The following is a 20,790-nucleotide window of genomic DNA, read 5'->3' as shown; positions in this document are numbered from 1 at the left end:
GCTGTGACATTTCTGGCAGTTATAACTTTTCAATAGTAAGTAAGTAAGTGCAGAGAAGAGATGTCGGAATGTTTATTTAAATTTATATTATTATATTATAACCACTGCCACCACTATGTAAAGATGTTTATAATGCGGCCACCAGATGTAAAGGGGATTATCCACACTTGCCACCACTATGGGAAGATATAGCCACTAACTACTTAGAGAGGAGACCTTTTAATTTTTTGCTTTTTCTTCTTTCTTCTTGTTTGTTTTTGATGGTAATATATATATGACAGAAACTGAGATGTTTAAAAGAACAATAACACGTTTATTCTGGCACAAAGCTTAATGGTTATAGTAACTTTCTCTTTAGAGGGACTTTGGTTAACAGTTGCAAAGCTAGAATGAGGTGTTTCAAACTTTTTAAAATGTCACTTCTTTCTTTACTGCTCTAAACTGCAGTCACCCTATGAATTACAATCACAGATGATCTGTTCCTCATCAGGAGACAGACTACCTTAAAATAAGTCACCAAACTTATTTTAAATTGACTCAAAATTAAGCATTTGAGCCTCCCTGATCTCTTCAACTGAGGGTCAGTCTTCACTGTACCTCATCAGGGCACAGACACCTTAAAATAAGTCACCAAACTTACTTTAAATTGACTCAAAAATAATCATTTGAGTCTTCTTGATCCCTTCAACTGAGAGTCAGTCTTCACTGTACCTCAGCTGGGCACAGACTCACTGCTTCTTTCTCAAACCTGCACTTCTCCACCAAAACGGCAGTTGGCTCCGCCCACTTCTTCATGGCAACCAACTCATGAGTGCAGAGTAACCGAAATATTGACCCTTTTAAAACGCAATTAAACATGACATCTGTAAACTAAAAAATTCACACTTCGTTACAGTAAGTACCTTTATTTTTCTACCCCGCCACCATCTCCCTGCAGGCACTCGGGGCGGCTAACACGGGACAACGGCCCGAAAACAGTAAACAAGTACAACAATTAAAACATATTACAAAGAATAAAACACAGTAAAATCACATTATGCAAACAATACATTACATTAAGCATAAAAGCCCATTAAAACATAAAGTAGGTAAAAATAAAATAAAATACAAAATATAGTCTTTAATTCTGCGTTGTAGATGCATCCCGGCCATTTCTATTCGAATTCCTGTACAGTCTTCAAGGGCCACCCAATGCATACAACACATTGCTATCCTGAATTTTATCCGGGCACAGTGCTTTGTGTCACAGATATTACTTTTGTGTTAGAAATAAAGGACATGCAACTGAATGTGTGGCCTTGAGTTTCTTTAGCCTGTTGCAAAACTCTTTGCAATTCCTAAAATCCATCCAAAGGACCCAATTTACTGTAAATAGAAAATACTTGGAACAAGACAAGATGGGTGTTGATGGGTGTGATAAATGATGGCGAACCTTTTTTTTAAAAAAAATACAGATATTGGAGTTATGTCATCCAAAGAAATCAATCCTCTTTGTTATGTCCCAGAGCTGCAAACGCTAGCAAAGGTGACTTGAGTTCGTGCATTATACAAATAGAAATGCTATGTTGGAAACTATGGTGTCTGCAACATAAGCGTTGCCACTCTCTCCAGGGAGAAAAAGGCCCATTTCCATGGTCCATTACCATCAGCAAACAATTTTATTCTTCCGAGTAACTGAAATTCGGGCGGCAAAGGGATTGAATGCCTTATTTGCACAAGTGTCGAGGCGCAAAGAAAATAAGAGTGAGCGAGAAGGTGCCAACAGCAAAGTTGCAAACTCATTTCAGATCTCCATTTAATCAACCATGGGTGCATCTGCACTGTTAAATTAGTGCAGTTTGACACCATTTGAACTGCCACGGCTCGGTGCGGTGGAATCCTGGAAGTTGTAGTTTGTACGCTTTGAAAGTTTTATAAAATTACAACTCTTATGGCTTCATAACATTGAGCCATAATGGTCCAAGTGTTGTCAAACTGCATTCATTCTACAGTGCAGAGGCACCCTAACATCACATCTACACTGCCATAGGTCAATGGAAAAGGTAAGTCCAGTCGTGCACGACTCTGGGGGTTGGTGCCCATCTCCATTTCTAAGCTGAAGAGCCGGCATTGTCCATAGACACCTCCAAGGTCATGTGACCGGCATGACGGCATGGAGCGCCGTTACCTTCCCGCCAGAGCGGTACCTATTGATCTACTCACATTTGCATGTTTGTGGCAGGATGTGGTGCAGCTGGCTAGTAACCAGCTGCAATAAATCACTACTGACCGAGAGGTCATGAGTTCGAAGCCCGGATCGGGTTAGCACCCGACCATTAAATAACCCAGCTTGCTGTTGACCTATGCAGCCCGAAAGACAGTTGCATCTGTCAAGTAGAAAATTTAGGTACGCTTTATGCGGGAGGCTAATTTAACTAATTTACACCACCATAAAATTATTTAATTCCAACATTTATATCCCGCCCTTCTCACCTGAAGGGACTCGGGGCGACTTACAACAATGGCAACAATTTGATGCCCATACAAAAACAATATCAAACAATACATAAAATCCATTAAAACTATTAAATAAAGGTAAAGTAAAGGTTTCCCCTGACGTTAAGTCCAGTCGTGTCTGACTCTGGGGGTTGGTGCTCATCTCCATTTCTAAGCCGAAGAGCCGGCGTTGTCCGTAGACACCTCCAAGGTCATGTGGCCACTGGCATAACTGCCTGGAGCGCCGTTACCTTCCCGCCGGAGCGGTACCTATTGATCTACTCACATTGGCATGTTTTCGAACTGCTAGGTTGGCAGGAGCTGGAGCTAACAGTGGCCGCTCACGCCGCTCCCGGGATTTGAACCTGGGACCTTTCGGTCTCCAGCTCAGTGCTTTAAACTATTAAATACAATATAAAATTACAATATATAAATCAGATCCGCCAGCAACATGCCAGAAAGGAATGAGGAAGTACAGTCACTAGTGGAGGGTGAAGCAACAGCTCCCCCTGTGGCCGGAATCGTGAAGCTGGAAATGTTAAATTCCTCTGTGTGTGTCTGTATGTTGTTTGTCTGATGGCATTGAATGTTTGCCACATATGTTCATTGTAATCCGCCCTGAGTCCCCTAAGGGGTGAGAAAGAAAGGCAGAATATAAATACTGTAAATAAATAAATACATTTTCAAACTGCTAGGTTGGCGGAAGCTGGAGCTGACAGCGGGCGCTCACTCCGCTTCCCGGATTCGAACCTGTGACCTTTCGGTCTGCAAGTTCAGCAGGTCAGCGCTTTAGCACACTGTGCCACCGGGGCTCCATATAAGGCATTATATCCGGTCCTCACACTTTTTAAATACAGGGACCTTCCCAGACTGTTGGTGGGACAGACAACAGTTTGTTCCTGTTGCGTGCCTTCAAGTTGTTTCAGGCTCAGGGCTGAGAGAGTGTGACATGCCTGAAGTCACCCAGCGGGTTCACTGCCACTACCACTCCGCCACACTTTTTGAATTCTGAATTCCTTCCGTCTTCCCTTTCCTCCGCAGTTTCACAGAAGCCATGAAGAGCCAGCCCAAGCTGGAGGTTCTGGATGGTCTCCTTGGCTACTACGTCGGCATGGCCTTCGTGGCCGTGGGCTCCCTCTTTGTCATCTCCAGCTTCCTCGCCTTAGGTTTCTTCGGGACATTCTTGGGTGAGCTTCAAAACAACAACAACAACAATAACAACTATATTATTGTATACCGCCCCATCTCCCCAAGGGGATTGTGAGGTCTGTTGGAAACTAGGCAAGTGAGATTTATATATCCAGGGTGGGAGAAAGAACTCTTGTCTCTTGGAAGCAAGTGTTAATGTTGCCGTTGGCCAGCTTGATTAGCATCGAATGGCCTTTCAGCTTCAAAGCCTGGCTGATTTTTGGGATTCCAAAGGTGTTGAGAGCCAAGATTCTGGGGAGCAAATGGTTGCCTTTTGGAGAGAGTTTGGGGCAAGAATCTACATGGTTACTTTAGAAAGTTTTTCATTACCTTTTCTTATCTTTCTATATCTATATCCCAAAATACTTTCTTTTAGGGATGCCTAATATTGATAAAGAAAAAAAATAAAGAAATGTTATTTAACTATCTAACTAGCAAGAATGACATATGCCAAATATTGGAAAAAGAAAGAAACTCCTGAGATAAATTGTTGGATAAATAAGGTGTTGGAAATAGTGAATATGGATAAGTTGACGTGTTTATTTAAAAAATAATGATGGCAGACCGAAAAAACAAACAAACTGGGATTTGATTTTTTTAAAAACTATTTTTAAGAAGAGCAACTGAAGGTGTTAATTTAAGGATAAGATTTGCTATTATAGATTGATTGTAAGAAGATACCGACACTAGAGATAGATAGGAATGATTTTCATTGAGAGAAACAACTCCTCCTCGAGCTGCGGTTTATTCGGATTTAGAAACCGAACCATTCACAGAGCTTTGTTTAATGTGCTCTTAAGGAAGATTAGCACAAATGCCCGACTTATGCTTTTCCAGGTATTGTAAAAACATCTTGTTTCTCTCTCCCTGTCGGTTTTTATGTTTGTTGGGCTGGAGAATTAGAGCAGTCCGAAAGCTTGCTTGGGTCTTTCTGTTCTTGCTCCCAATTTGGGCTCCAAATCCTCACCGTTTTCTGCCATTTTTGGAAATGACAAAACTTCCCAAGGCCAGATGCATTTGCCCCGTTATCTCCCCCATCTGACATCCAAGCGAGGGTATAGGAATTCGTAAGAGGCGCCTGATACACAATTTTGCAGAAAAAGCAGGAGGAGGAAGGTAATATTTCAGAGAGAGACAGGCAATTTTCTTGCCGAGAGATGGAATAATGATACCTCCGCCGAGAACGAAAGGTCTTGGACTGCAAAGGTTGCCTCGAATGATGGGCTGGTTTGGCGTCAGAAGGGTTTTGGAGAAAAGAAGGATGCCCGGGCCTTCTTTGCGGCTGTTTTTCCTTAACGGGAATGCTAAACCATGCAAGCTCCCATCCCAGTTCCAATTCAAGGAAATGAATTATTGGGAGGATCTGAAGACCATATGATGGGATTGTCATAAGTCAAGAGGCAACTTGAAAGTACAATAAGACTCCCACAACCATGTAACCCATATCCATACTTTCTTATAATAATAATAATTTAAAAACTTTATTTATACCCCGCCACCATCTCCCCGTGGGGACTCGGGGCGGCTTATAGTCTCGATAGCAATTTTCTAGGTCCTCCAAATGTTTCCCTTGGAAGTTACCATCAAGTTGGAGAACAGGGTTGTTGTATGTTTTCCGGGCTGTATGGCCATGTTCCAGAAGCATTCTCTCCTGACGTTTCGCCCACATCTATGGCAGGCATTCTCAGAGGTTGTGAGGTATGGAGAAACTAAGCAAGGAAGGTTTATATATATCTTTGGAAAGTCCAGGGTGAGAGAAGAACTCTTTGTTAGTTGGAGGCTAGTGTGAATGTGAAAACAGTGTGAAAACAGAGCAGTTCCAGACTATGGGAACTAAGGGCAGCTAACGACTCTGAACAAAGGATTCCCCCAGGCAGGAAGAAGCCAGGAGATGATGCTATTCAATGCTAATTGAGGTGATTAACTACAACATTCACACAGTCCTCCAACTGACAAAGAGTTCTCTCACCCTGGACTTTCCACAGATATGTATAAACCTTCATTACTTAGTTTCTCCATACCTCAGAACTTCTGAGGATGCCTGCCATAGATGTGGGCAAAGCGTCAGGAGAGAATGCTTCTAGAACATGGCCATACAGCCCAGAAAACATACAACAACCCTGTGATCCCGGCCATGAAAGCCTTCGACAACAAGTTGGAGAACCATTATTATCATTGGGTTGCTGTGATTTTTCCGGGCAATATACATGGTCCAGAAGCTATTTTGCAAGGCTATTCAATGCTAATCAAGGTGGCCAATGGCAACATTCACGCTTGCCTCCAACAGACAAGAGTTCTTTCTCCCACCCTGAACCTTCCACAGATACATAAACCCTGCTTGCTTAGCTTCCAACTGACCTCCGAGGATGCTTGCCATAGATGTGGGCGAAACGTGAGGAGATAATGCTTCTGGAAAATGGCCAGACAGCCCGGAAAACTCACAGTACATTCATTCTACCTCTGGTCAACCCAGCACCATCTAGAGCTCAGTCTTGTAATTACAAGATATGAATATTAACTTCCACTTTTCAACCGATTCTGTTTTCTGACAGTGATCCATTCATTCTCTTAACACGGTGCTTCCTATATCCAATTAAAAAGTCAATTGGGATAGAATACAGTTGTATTTGCTTGTTTTGGATTGCTTAGTTTCCAACAGACCTCAGAACCTCAAATCCCTAATATGTTTCTGCATACTGGAAAGAAAAAAAAAACAAGCCTTGTCATTGTGCAGCAATCTCAAGCCAATGTTCAAACTCCAACATTTGCCATAGATGTGGGCGAAACATCAGGAGAGAATGCTTCTGGAACATGGCCAGACAGCCCGGAAAACTCACAGTACATTCATTCTACCTCCGGTCAACCCAGCGCCATCCAGAGCTGAGTCTTGTAATTACAAGATATAAATATTAACTTCCACTTTTCAACCGATTCTGTTTTCTGACAGTGATCCATTAATTCCCTTAACCCAGTACTTTCTATATCCAATTAAGAAGTCAATTGATAGAATACAATTATATTTGCTTGTTTTGGATTGGCGTCCTTTATTCGGCACAGTCAATGGCCTTACCTTTTCCGAGCTTCCTAAATTCCGTTGCATAGCTTAGAAATATCAGTTTCCACTTCTTGTTTTTCTCGTTTTTTCTCCCTGCTTTGCTTTGAGGGGAAAGGGCGGCTTATCAAACCCTTTTAAGTCAAATTAAAGAGGCGGTGCGCTATTCAGACCGAAATGAATGAATGTGTTCCAAAGTGCCTTAGATTCGGAGAAGCGCTTTGTGCTGAAATTACAATGGGCGCTTATGGCACGGCCCCCATTGTTTTAACGTTCCGCCACCCCCGCCTCGATCGGCATGAAGTTGACATGATTCGGGATTGACATTTGCACAAAGTGCAGCAGGCTATAATTTACGCGCATTACTACCCAGGGCCAGATCGGCAATCGCTTTGGACCCACGCGGCGGCAGAAAAAGGCCACCCAGCATGAAGCTCTCGGAATGAATGGCCCTCATCCCATTGTTTTTCTGTCCCCGAAAACCGGCCAAGTGGGATAATGACACAGCAGAAAACTTTGGGAATCGTTCTTCGCCGGTTGCTTGGCGACGGCGTTGACAACCTGCTGAGTCAGCCTTACAAATGTCGGAGTTTGAACATTGGCTTGAGATTGCCGCACAATGACAAGGCTTGTTTTTTTTCCTCCAGTATGCAGAAACATATTAGGGATTTGAGAATGAAAATCTTGGGGTTCAATTAGAAGGGCAAAACTGGGGGGTTCGTTCAATTGCAGGGTTTCATTGCATGAATTTCAACCCCAAGATTGCAAATGGATGTGCAAGTGCAAAATTCTTGTTTTTACCAATGTGCAATTCATACAGTTGCATGAAATTGAACCCCAAGATTGCAAATGGATGTGCAAGTGCAAAATTCTTGTTTTGGTCAATATGCAATTCATTCAGTTGTGGGGTTCGGTAGCATTCAATTGTGGGGTTCAACTACAAATACAAAATTGGGGGGTTGAATCTCAAGTGCAACTGGATGGATCTTTGGTCTTCTCTGGCATTTGATGTTTCAATTCCTTATCTAAAATATTTGTCTTTCTGGCTTCTAGGGGACTATTTTGGCATCCTGATGGAAGCAAAGGTGACCGGCTTCCCCTTCAGCGTCTTGGACAATCCCATGTACTGGGGAAGCACCACCGTCTACCTTGGATGGTCACTGATGTGAGTCTTGGTTATACTTTGCGTCCTCTGTCTCTCTGATGTCATTAGTTAATGTCACCACAACATATCCCAAATCCTGGTAGATCTGGCAGGATCATTATTTCCAAGGTGACCCAATCGAAATCCTAGCTGCTGAGGATGAATGAGTAACCGTCTCAGACTCTTTGCCATCGCCAAGGGCTTCTAAATAATGCAGGAGAATTGCAGAAGGTGCCACGTCCATTGCATTCTTGTGTCCTTTATAATACGGGAGCAGCTCCGCGTTGCCAAGTCTTGTTTAAGATGAAAATGGGGAATGATAATAATAATAATAATAATAGGCCAGGACTTGGGTACCATTTTGTCCTGTGCTTTGGGAAGCTAAATATTTGGTCCTCTTATCCTCTATTTATCTGTCTATCCATTCATCTATCCAATGGAGCCCCCAATGGCGTAGTGGACTAAAGCCTCGTGACTTGAAGGTTGGGTTGCTGACCTGAAAGTTGCCAGGTTCGAATCCCACCCGGGGAGAGTGCGGATGAGCTCCCTCTATCAGCTCCAGCTCCATGCAGAGACATGAGAGAAGCCTCCCACAAGGATGGTAAAAACATAAAAACATCCAGGCAATATCCCCTGGGCAACGTCCTTGCAGACGGCCAATTCAATCACTCCAGAAGCGACTCAAGTTGCTCCTGACACGGAAAAAAAAATCTATCCAATGATCGATCTGTCTGTCTGTCCATCCATCCATCCATTCATCCATCCAGTCATCTAGCTAGCTAGCTAGCTAGCTAGCTACTTACCTACCTACCTATCCATCCATCCATCCAATAATCTGTCTAATCTGTCTGTCCATCCATCCATCCATCTGCCTACCTACCTACTCATCCATCCATCCATCCATCCAATAATCTACCTATCAATCCATCCAAGCATCCACCTACCTACCTACCTAACTGCCTATTCATCCATCCATCCATCCAATAATCTGTCTGTCTGTCTGTCCGTCCATCCATCTATCCATCCGCCTACCTATCTACTCATCCATCCATCCATCCATCCATCCATCCATCCAATAATCTACCTATCCATCCATCCATCCATCCAAACATCCATCTACCTACCTACCTATCTATCCTTCCAATAATCCATCCATCCATCCAGTCATCCATCTACCTATCTATCTACCCATCTATCCATCCATCCAATAATAATAATAATAATAATAATAATAATAATAATAATAATCCATCCATCCATCCTTCCAATAATCTACCTATCCATCCAAGAATCCACCTACCTACCTACCTATTCATCCATCCATCCAATAATCTAACTATCCATCCATCCATCCAAGCATCCATCTACCTACTTACCTATCTATCTTTCCAATAATCCATCCATCTATCCATCTATCCAATCATCCATCTACCTATCTACCTATCTATCCATCCATCCATCCATCCATCCATTCAATAATAATCAATCCATCCAACCATCAGTCCATCCAAGCATCCATCTACCTATCTACCTACCTACCCATCCATCCAATAATCTATCTATCCATCCATCCACCCATCTATCCATCCATCCAATCATCCACTTCCCTACATACCTACCTACCTATCCATCCATCTATCTATCTATCTCTTTAGTTCAGTCATCTTCTCTGCTAAGGAGAGTTCAGTGGTATCAAAACTACATAATTTCTACAGTGTCGATGCACCCCAAGTTCCTGGAAATGGAGCAAAACATAAATGCCACCACCATCATCCCCTTCTTTCTTCCATTGACCTCGTGAGCCCTTTCTTCCCCTCCCGATGCTTCTCTTCTCCAGTTTACTTGGGCAGCTGGTTAATACTGATTTGCCTTTGATCTTTTCGAAGAAGGATCTTATGTAATAATGGGGGGGAAAAGGAAAGCCGCTTAATCCTCTCGGACTTGAGTTCGGAACAGGACTTTCTGTCGCGTTCGCCGCGTTTCCAAGACGGGATTGAGGACGTGGTTTTTCTGCAGATGCAGGTGTGGGACAAGGATATATATATATATATATATATACTGTATATACTTGAGTATAAGCCGACCCAAATATAAGCCAAGGCACCTAATTTTACCACAAAAAAACTGGGAAAACATTGACTCCAGTATAAGCCGAGGGTGGGAAATTTCAGAAATAAAAAGAGATACCAATAAAATTACATTAATTGAGGCATCCGTAGGTGAAATATTTTTGAATATTTACATCAAGCTCAAATTTAAGATAAGACTGTCCAACTCCGATCAAAACATTATTCTCATCTTCTTCCATGTAAATGTGCTTATGTATCCTTTTAATAATAATAGAGTAAAATAATACATGTAATAATAATAATAATAAATACAGGAAAATCATACATGCAATAATAAATAGAGTAAAATAATAAATGCAATAATAATAATAAGATCAAAGTGAAATAATAAATTTATTAATAATAAAAATAGAGTAAAATAAATGTAATAGTAGCAACAATAGAGAAAAATAATAAATGTAATAATACCAATAATAATAGTAGCATGAAATAATAAATGCAATAATAATAATAATAATACAGTAGAGTCCCACTTATCCAAGCCTCGCTTATCCAAGCTTCTGGATTATCCAAGCCATTTTTGTAGTCAATGCTTTCAATATATCGTGATATTTTGGTGCTAAATTCATAAATACAGTAATTACTACATAGCATTACTGCGTATTGAACTACCTTTTCTGCCAAATTTGTTGTCTAACATGATGTTTTGGTGCTTAATTTGTAAAATCATAACCTAATTTGATGTTTAATAGGCTTTTCCTTAATCCCTCCTTATTATCCAACATATTCGCTTATCCAACGTTCTGCCGGCCCATTTAGTTTGCATAAGTGAGACTCTACTTTAATAATAAGATCAGAGTGAAATAATAAATGTATTATTAATAATAATAATAAGATCAGAGTGAAATAATAAATGTATTATTATTATTATTAATAATAATAATAATGACAATAGAGTAAAATAAATGTAATAGTAGCAACAATAATAGAGAAAAATAATAAATGTAATAATACCAATAATAATAGAGAAAAATAATAAATGTACCATATATTCTCGAGTATAAGCTGACCCAAAAATAAGCCAACCAGGACCCTCACCCGAGTATAAGCCGAGGGGGCTTTTTCGGTCTTCAAAAAAGGGCTGAAAAACTAGGCTTATACTCGAGTATATACAGTATATATTCTAAATAGTATTATATAATTTCTCAAATTTTGGAAATTATTTCCAAATATTCTTCCCGGCGATCCTATGTTCGGCACAACGAACAAAGAAAATAATGTGCAAAAAATTTTACCCTTGATGTGCATTTAATTTTTTTGCATTGAATGCATATTTTCTCCATTATTTTCTGCACATTTCTCCTAATTGTCGGTGCCATTCCGGACAATTAATGCATCTCTGGCCGGTCTCCGTAGCGACCCGGCTCCATCACGGTCTCCATGACGCCCGCAAATCAAGGCTGTTTCCTTCCATCCCGACAAGAACATGTTCTGGGTGACCTCACCAAAGGCACTCGGGGAACGTATCCGATTTCCTTTTTAAATGCAAGGGAAAAGGCAGGATAAATGGGGAAAAGACGAGCCGGAATGACAACCTATAGACTCTAATGCATCCTGCCGTTTTGGGTACCATAATGTCCATTTTTGCGGGGAAATAATATTTTTTTTAAGTCTCCAAGGGTGCATCTATCTACACCAGGCATGGGTAAACTTCGGCCCTCCAGGTGTTTTGGACACCACTTGCCTAGTTTCCAACAGACCTCACAACCTCTGAGGGTGCCTGCCATAGATGTGGGTGAAACAGCAGAAGAGAATGCTTCTGGAACAATGCTATGCAGCCAGGAAAACTCTTAGCAGTCCATAATAATAGTGAAGCTGTATTCCTATTATTATTATTATTATTATTATTATTATTATTATTATTATTATTATTACTATTATTATCATAGTTATCCACCTTACCAAATTATTATTATTATCACCCAACTTTCATCTCTTAAATGAGGAAATGATGTCTTCTTCTTCTTAATATTATTATTATTACTATTGCCCTACTATTATTATTACACAACTTCCATCTCTTAAATGAAAAATGTGTATTATCATTCTTATTCTTATTATTACACAACTTCCATCTCTCAAATGAAAAAATGGTGTATTATTATTATTATTATTGCCTGACTACTACTACTATTATTACACAACTTCCATATCTTAAATGAAAAAATGTGTATTATTATTATTATTACACAACTTCCATCACTTAAATGAAAAAATGGTGTATTATTATTATTATTATTACACAACTTCCATCTCTTAAATGAAAAAATGCTGTATTATTATTAATATTGCCCAACCATTGCTATTATTATTATACAACTTCCATCCCTTAAATGAAAAAATGTGTATTATTATTAATATTGCCCGACTACTACTATTATTATTACACAACTTCCATCTCTTAAATGAAAAAATGGTGTATTATTATTATTATTATTATTATTGCTCAACTACTACTATTATTATTACACAACTTCCAACTCTTAAATGAAAAAATGCTGTATTATTATTAATATTGCCCAACTACTACTACTACTACTACTACTATGATTACACAACTTCCATATCTCAAATGAAAAAATGGTGTATTATTATTATTATTACACAACTTCCATCCCTTAAATGAAAAAATGTGTATTATTATTATTATTGCCCAACTACTATTATTATTACACAACTTCCATCTCTTAAATGAAAAAAAATGTGTATTCTTCTTCTTCTTATTATTATTATTATTACACAACTTCCATCTCTTAAATGAAAAAATTGTGTATTATTATTCTTTTTCTTAATATTACACAACTTTCATCTCTTAAATGAAAAAATGATGTATTATGATTATTATTACCCAACTTCCATCCCTTACATGAGAAAATGTTATCAAATGGCATGCATTCGAAGGTGTCAATCACACACACAATCCATCTGGACCTCAAAAGGCCTGGCTGGAAGGGGTTGGGCTGGGTGGCCTTTTGGGGTCCCTTTCCAATGCTGTGACCCTGTGATTTGCCTTTAGTGATTTGTCTTTAGCCTACTTTTGCCTTTTGTTTGCCTTGGCACAATAGTCCGCAGGGTGATTCTCTTGTCATCGTAACGCCACGGAGTCCGCACTCAATTCCAGCCTGAAGTGTTTACTTCTGCAGCTTGGCCTTATTATTCGTCTCCGGTGTTTACATGTTTTGTCACACACGCCTGGCATGATGCCGGCACTTGAGTCATATAGACGGTCCCCCGGCCTCTTCCGAGTCGCCCTCGTTTCCATTTGTGACCCACTTTCCCAAAGTGCTTTTTTGTCCGATCGGAACAATACTCGGCCAGCCTTCGATCCGAGCAAGATCGCATCGAAATGAAAATAATAATAATATTACAAGACAGATGGGGAGAACGGTTCGTTCCACGGTTGTGTCACCTCTCCAAATTGGCCGGTTTCGCCAGAAAGATTACACCGGGTCCCATTATATATGACATCCAGGTCTCGTCATATATGGCGTAATCAAATGGCATCCTTTATGTAAAAGGGCAACAATCAAGCTCTATTAGATACAACCTTTTAAATATGACACACCCTATTCTTCAATGGGGATTGACAGCATAAACCTTGATTTTTGCCAGTTTGTATGACAGGCACCGACAAACTTCAGCCCTCCAGGTGTTTTGGACTCCAACTCCCACAATTCCTAACTTCCATCCATCTATAAAATAAGACAGTGTCTTATATTAATTTTTGCTCCCAAAGATGCTCTAGGTCTTATTTTTAGGGGATGTCTTATTTTTCCATGAAGAAGAATTCATATTTATTGTTGAACAAAAAATGAACATTTATTATATACTGTACAGTAGTTGTCATCACAAACCAGCATAATCAGACAAAGTGTGAATCCTATCAAGGATTTCTTGTTACTACCAATATTTCCATGTACAACACTTTATGGTACGTACATTTGCCGATCCTGCATGCTCTGGTGTTCTGTTCGGTGGACATGCTTCCAAACAAAAACTTTGCTGGGTCTTACTTTCAGGGGAGGCCTTATATTTAGCAATTCAGCAAAACCTCTACTAGGTCTTATTTTCTGGGGATGTCTTATTTTAGGGGAAACAGGGTATCTATCATCTTTCTATCTATCAATACAATACAATTCTTTATTGATTAGTCACTTTTGACCATATCTATCTATCTATCTATCTATCTATCTATCTATCTATCTATCTATCTATCTCTATCAAGTTGAAGTATGTCTGTTTGTCTGTTTGTACCACAAGGACTGTTGCTAGGTGAAGTGGCCCACTGGTGTCAGTAAATTAGCCGTTTCTAGATTAGGATTGGTTGTTGCTAGGTGAAGTGGCCCCTGGTGTCAGTAAATAAGCCGTTTCTAAATTAAGCTTGGTTGTTGCTAGGTGAAGTGGCCCCCTGGTGTTAATAAATTAGTAGTTTCTAGGTGAGACTTGGTTGTTGCTAGGTGAAGTGGCCCCCTGGTGTTAGTAAATTAGTCATTTCTAGGTGAGGCTTGTTTGTTGCTAGGTGAAATAGCCCTCTGGTATCAGTAAATTAGCCATTGCTAGATGAGACTTGGTTGTTGCTAGGTGAAGTGGCCCACTAGTGTCAGTAAATTAGCCATTTTTAGATGAGACTTGGTTGTTGCTAGGTGAAGTGCCCCCTGATGTTAATAAATTAGCTATTACTAGGTGAGACTTGGTTGTTGCTAGGTGAAGTGGCCTCTGGAGTTAGTATATTAGCCATTTCTAGGTGAGGCTTGTTGCTAGGTGAAGTGGCCTCTGGAATTAGTATATTAGCCATTTCTAAGTGATGCTTGGTTGTTGCTAGGTGAAGTGGCCCCCGTTGTTAGTAAATTAGCCATTGCTAGGTGAGGCTTGGTTGTCGCTAGGTAAAGTTGCCTTCTGGTGTCAATAAATTGGCCGTTTCTAGGTGAGGGTTGGTTGTTGCTAGGTGAAGTGGCTATTTGGTGTCCATAAATTAGCCATTTCTAGGTAAGACTTGGTTGTATAATAATTAAATAATCTTAATTATTAGGAGTACCTTTGGATAATTTCATCGGAAGGGGTTCACACTGGGAAGACTCTATAGCAGCCATGGGCTAACCTCCAGGTGTTTTGGACTCCAAGTCCCACAATTCCTAACAGCCGGTGGGAGCTGAAGTCCAAAACACCCGGAGGGCTGAAGTTTGCCCATGGCTGTTGTATAGAGATGGACCCAGAGAACCAGGGCAGCCTTGGTGACGCTACAAATCCCCTCTCCGTCTTGCAGCCTGGCCTACATTTCTGCAGCTTCATCACCGCTCTCATCCCGGTCTTATATAACCATCTTTTCAGCTCCTAAGTCACCTACATAATCTCCCTCTTCGGCAGGGAAATCTCATTGTTCAGGAAAGAAAGAAAAAGGCCGGTGACCCAGTTAGGTCCAGAGGCTCACGGATGTTACCGTCATGCAGAGCTTGGAGGTTGACCATCTGGAAAACTATACATCCCAAAGTGATTGGGTCCCTTATCTTGCAGGAACGCATGAGATGGGGTCTTCTCGGGGGTGGCCCCTTGTGCCCACCCCAAAAAGCAAAAATTCCTATCCTATAATCAATACGATATTATTATTATTATTATTATTATTATTGCTATTATTATTATAAAACTGGAGTGTGCCATTTTCATATGAAACTTATGCATTTATTGCATAACTATGGCCCTTAAGAGAATAATAATAATAATAATAATAATAATAATAATAATAATAATAATAATAATAGCAGCAGGAAGACACCATCCAAGCCCTCCCGACAGATAGACATCCAGCCTCTGCTTAAAATAATAATAATAATAATAATAATAATAATAATAATAATAATAATAGCAGGAAGATACCACCCAAGCCCTCCCGACAGATAGACATCCAGCCTCTGCTAATAATAATAATAATAATAATAATAATAATAATAATAATAATAATAATAATAATAATAGCAGGAAGACACCACCCAAGCCCTCCCAACAGATAGACATCCAGCCTCTAATAATAATAATAATAATAATAATAATAATAATAATAATAATAATAATAATAGCAGGAGGACACCAGCATATCTATCTTGTTTGCTGTGTCATAATATAATAATAATAATAATAATAATAATAATAATAAGAAGAAGAAGAAGAAGAAGAAGAATAGAAAACACCATCCAAGCCCTCCTGACAGATAGATTCCAGCCTCTGCTTAAAATAATAATCATAATAATATCATCATCGCAGGAAGACACCACCCAAGCCCTCCCAACAGATAGACATTCAGCTTCTGCTAATAATAATAATAATAATAGCAGAAAGACACCACCCAAGCCCTCCCGTCAGATGGACATCTAGCCTCTGCTTAAAATAATAATAATAATAATAATAATAATAATAATAATAATAATAATAATAATAATAATAGCAGGAGGACACCAGCATATCTATCTTGTTTGCTGTGTCATAATATAATAATAATAATAATAATAATAATAATAATAATAAGAAGAAGAAGAAGAAGAAGAATAGAAAACACCATCCAAGCCCTCCTGACAGATAGATTCCAGCCACTGCTTAAAATAATAATCATAATCATCATCATCATCTCAGGAAGACACCACCCAAGCCCTCCCGACAGATAGACATTCAGCTTCTGCTAATAAGAATAATAATAATAATAATAATAATAATAATAATAGCAGAAAGACACCACCCAAACCCTCCCGTCAGATGGACATCCAGTCTCTGCTTAAAATAATAAGAATAATAAGAATAATAAGAATAATAATAATAGCAGAAAGACACCACCCAAGCCCTCCCGTCAGATGGACATCCAGTCTCTGCTTAAAATAATAAGAATAATAAGAATAATAAGAATAATAGCAGGAGGACACCAGCATATCTATCTTGTTTGCTATGTCATAATATAATAATAATAATAAGAAGAAGAAGAAGAAGAAGAAGAAGAATAGAAGACACCACCCAAGCCCTCCCGACAGATAGACATTCAGCTTCTAATAATAATAATAATAATAATAATAATAATAATAATAATAGTAATAATAATAATAGCAGGAAGACACCACCCAAGCCCTCCCGTCAGATGGACATCCAGCCTCTGCTTAAAATAATAATAATAATAATAATAATAATAATAATAATAATAATAATAATAATAATGGCAGGAGGACACCAGCATATCTATCTTGTTTGCTGTGTCATAATATAATAATAATAATAATAATAATAATAATAAGAAGAAGAAGAAGAAGAAGAAGAATAGAAAACACCATCCAAGCCCTCCTGACAGATAGATTCCAGCCTCTGCTTAAAATAATAATCATAATCATCATCATCATCGCAGGAAGACACCACCCAAGCCCTCCCGACAGATACACATTCAGCTTCTGCTAATAATAATAATAATAATAATAATAATAATAATAATAATAATAGCAGGAAGACGCCACCCAAGCCCGCCCGACAGATAGACATTCAGCTTCTGATGATGATGATGATGATGATGATGATGATGATGATATTTTTCTTGTTTTTTCCCCAACTAGACATGCAAGTCCGGCTGGCCTGGTCCTGACGGCGGTGGTGGCCTTGTGCTATGCCATTGCTTTGCTCTATGAAGGGTGAGTCTCTTGGGCAAGGAAGTAATTAGAAATCATTCCTTAGTGTCAAAGAATTAGAGGAAAGAAACATTAAACCCACAGACCAAATGTTTAGAAGCAACTCAACTAAGGCCCAATGCCATCTCTCATTCCAAGAAAGAAACATGTTCTACTTTTGCAAAGTACGTGTTGCTCTCCGGTGCCCACACATCGGCTTCAAACTGGGTTAATGGCAGGTTGGCAACGCCACATCGTCCCCGTTTCGGCACAATGTTCAATGGGAAAAGGGGAGTTTTTCATCCGAGCCCGGGGCGGTTCGGGTTTGATGGCTTTGATTTAAAAGGACCTGTCACTCTAAGAAGTGGGAACGAGAAATGAGACCCACAGATCGGGCAAAGACCCCACTGGGAGGCTGCAGAGCGGAGACGTTGTGCCACCGTGATTGCGCCCACTCCTCTGTCTTCTGCCACCCGCTGTATTGCCACAAGGGTCAGCAAAGTTCTTTCCTGTCTGTTTTAAGTGTGTGTCTATAGGGCACATTTTAGTTGGGGCCTGTAACAAAGTGTGATTTTTTTAGTTTACAGATGTTTAATTGCGTTTTAAAAGGGTCAATATTTCAGTTACTCTGCACTCATGAGTTGGTTGCCATGGAGAAGTGGCCATTTTGGTGGAGAAGTGCAGGTTTGAAAAAGAAGCAGTGAGTCTGTGCCCTGATGAGGTACAGTGAAGACTGACCCTCAGTTGAAGGGATCAGGGAGACTCAAATGATTATTTTTGAGTCAATTTAAAATAAGTTTGGTGACTTATTTTAAGGGAGTCTGTGCCCTGATGAGGTACAGTGAAGACTGACCCTCAGTTGAAGGGATCAGGGAGACACAAATGATTATTTTTGAGTCAATTTAAAATAAGTTTGGTGACTTATTTTAAGGTAGTCTGTGCCCTGATGAGGTACAGTGAAGACTGACCCTCAGTTGAAGGGATCAGGGAGAGTCAAATGATTATTTTTGAGTCAATTTAAAATAAGTTTGGTGACTTATTTTAAGGTAGTCTGTGCCCTGATGAAGTACAATGAAGACTGACCCTCAGTTGAAGGGATCAGGAAGACTCAACTGATTATTTCTGAGTCAATTTAAAATAAGTTTGGTGACTTATTTTAAGGTAGTCTGTGCCCTGATGAGGTACAGTGAAGACTGATCTTCAGTTGAAGGGATCAGGGAGACTCAAATGCTTAATTTTGAGTCAATTTAAAATAAGTTTGGTGACTTATTTTAAGGTAGTCTGTGCCCTGATGAGGTACGGTGAAGACTGACCCTCAGTTGAAGGGATCAGGGAGGCTCAAGTGCTTAATTTTGAGTCAAGTTAAAATAAGTTTGGTGACTTATTTTAAGGTAGTCTGTCTCCTGATGAGGAACAGATCATCTGTGATTGTAATTCACAGAGTGACTGCAGTTTAGAGCAGTAAAGAAAGAAGTGACATTTTAAGAAGTTTGAAACACCTCATTCTAGCCTTGCAACTGTTAACCAAAGTTAACTAAAGAGAAAACTAAAGAGAAAGTTACTGTAACCATTAAGCTTTGTGCCAGAATAAACGTGTTATTGTTCTTTTAAACATCTCAGCTTCTGTCATATATATATTACCATCAAAAACAAACAAGAAGAAAGAAGAAAAACAAAATTTAAAAGGTCTCCTCTCTAAGTAGCTAGTGGCTAGGACTGTGTGATGTATTATTATTATTATTATTATTATTATTATTATTATATTGTATGACACAGCAAAAAAGATAGATATGCTGGATTTCGTATCACAAAATCACAAGTCGAATAGTTCCCAAGTGTCTAGGACTGTGTGATGTATTTTCGGATGATGCTGCAGATCCCAGTTGGGTGGCCTTTTGCAGTTGGTAGTCGTGATTTTGTCAATGTCTATTGTTTCCAAATGCCGGCTGAGATCTTTTGGCATGGCAACCCATGTGCCGATCACCACCGGGACCACCTGCACTGGTTTCTGCCAGAGTCTTTGAAGTTCAATCTTGAGGTCCTGATAATAATAATAATTATTATTATTATTATTACTGATACAAAGACACAGTATAACACAGCAAACGAGATATATGCTGGATTTCATATAATAAAATGACAAGTCAAACACTTCCAAAATGTTTAGGACTGTGTGATGTATTATTATTATTATTATTATTATTATTATTATTATTATTATTATTGACACAATGACGTTGTATGACACAGCAAACAAGATAGATATGCTGGATTTCGTTTCACAAAATCACAAGTCGAACACTTCCCAAGTGTCTAGGACTGTGTGATGTATTTTCGGATGATGCGTGCAGATCCCAGTTGGGTGGCCTTTTGCAGTTGGCAGATCGTGATTTTGTCAATGTCTATTGTTTCCAAATGCCGGCTGAGATCTTTTGGCACGGCACCCAGTATGCCCATCACCACCGGGACCACCTGCACTGGTTTCTGCCAGAGTCTTTGCAGTTCAATCTTGAGGTCCTGATAGCGGCTGAGTTTTTCCTGTTGTTTTTCGTCAATGCGACTGTCACCTGGGATGGCAACATCAATGATCCAAACCTTGTTCTTTTCTACAACTGTGATGTCTGGTGTGTTGTGTTCCAGAACTTTGTCAGTCTGGATTCGGAAGTCCCACAGTATCTTTGCGTGTTCATTTTCCACAACGTTTGTAGGTTTGTGATCCCACCAGTTCTTTACTGCAGGGAGGTGGTACTTGAGGCATAAGTTCCAATGAATTATTTGGGCCACACGGTTGTGCCTCTGTCTGTGCAATTTTCTTACAGCAGCTGAGGATATGATCAACATTGAGGCCGGGTGGCCATCTGTCAGGGGTGCTTTGCTTGTGCTTTCAGTGCACAAAGTCAGAGGGGGGGTTGGTCTAAATGGCCCAAGAGGTCTCTTCCAACCTTTATTATTTTTTATTATGATAATGATGATGATTATTATTAACATTGAGGCTGTATTTGTTCCTGTTTTGTTTGACAGAATCTGGGGAAAGCCCTGTCTCTAGCCTAGCTCCTCACTGAGGACTAGAAACTTCATGATGCACAGACTCGTGCAGTCTACAGAAGAAACCCAACCTATCTATCCACTCATTGTGCCTTGATTCTCCCGACCGTCTTTCTCTCCATTTGCCTG

General features: G+C 39.6%; 1 protein-coding gene and 1 long non-coding RNA gene across 5 annotated transcripts in view; one reads left to right on the top strand and one right to left on the bottom strand.

Moving 5' to 3' along the window:
- Window positions 1-20,790, top strand: part of pemt (phosphatidylethanolamine N-methyltransferase) — a 58,969-nt gene that overhangs the window by 36,146 nt on the left and 2,033 nt on the right. For 3 of the 4 annotated variants that reach the window (XM_062964166.1, XM_062964164.1, XM_062964167.1), the window contains 3 exons: window positions 3,517-3,662; window positions 7,769-7,880; window positions 17,566-17,640. In XM_062964166.1, coding sequence (XP_062820236.1) covers window positions 3,517-3,662; window positions 7,769-7,880; window positions 17,566-17,640 — 333 coding nt within the window. The remainder of the gene's footprint in view (window positions 1-3,516; window positions 3,663-7,768; window positions 7,881-17,565; window positions 17,641-20,790) is intronic. The other variant, XM_062964165.1, reaches the window with a different exon arrangement.
- On the bottom strand, window positions 890-7,334 carry LOC134294148 (uncharacterized). The gene is made up of 2 exons (XR_010001119.1): window positions 6,734-7,334; window positions 890-3,667 (listed from the first exon to the last, which is right to left on the bottom strand). It is a non-coding gene; the product is annotated as an uncharacterized LOC134294148 (long non-coding RNA).

Source organism: Anolis carolinensis, unplaced genomic scaffold, assembly GCF_035594765.1.
Source record: "Anolis carolinensis isolate JA03-04 unplaced genomic scaffold, rAnoCar3.1.pri scaffold_13, whole genome shotgun sequence".
NCBI classification, from domain to species: Eukaryota; Metazoa; Chordata; class Lepidosauria; order Squamata; family Dactyloidae; genus Anolis; species Anolis carolinensis.
This window is presented reverse-complemented; position numbering and strand designations above follow the sequence as displayed.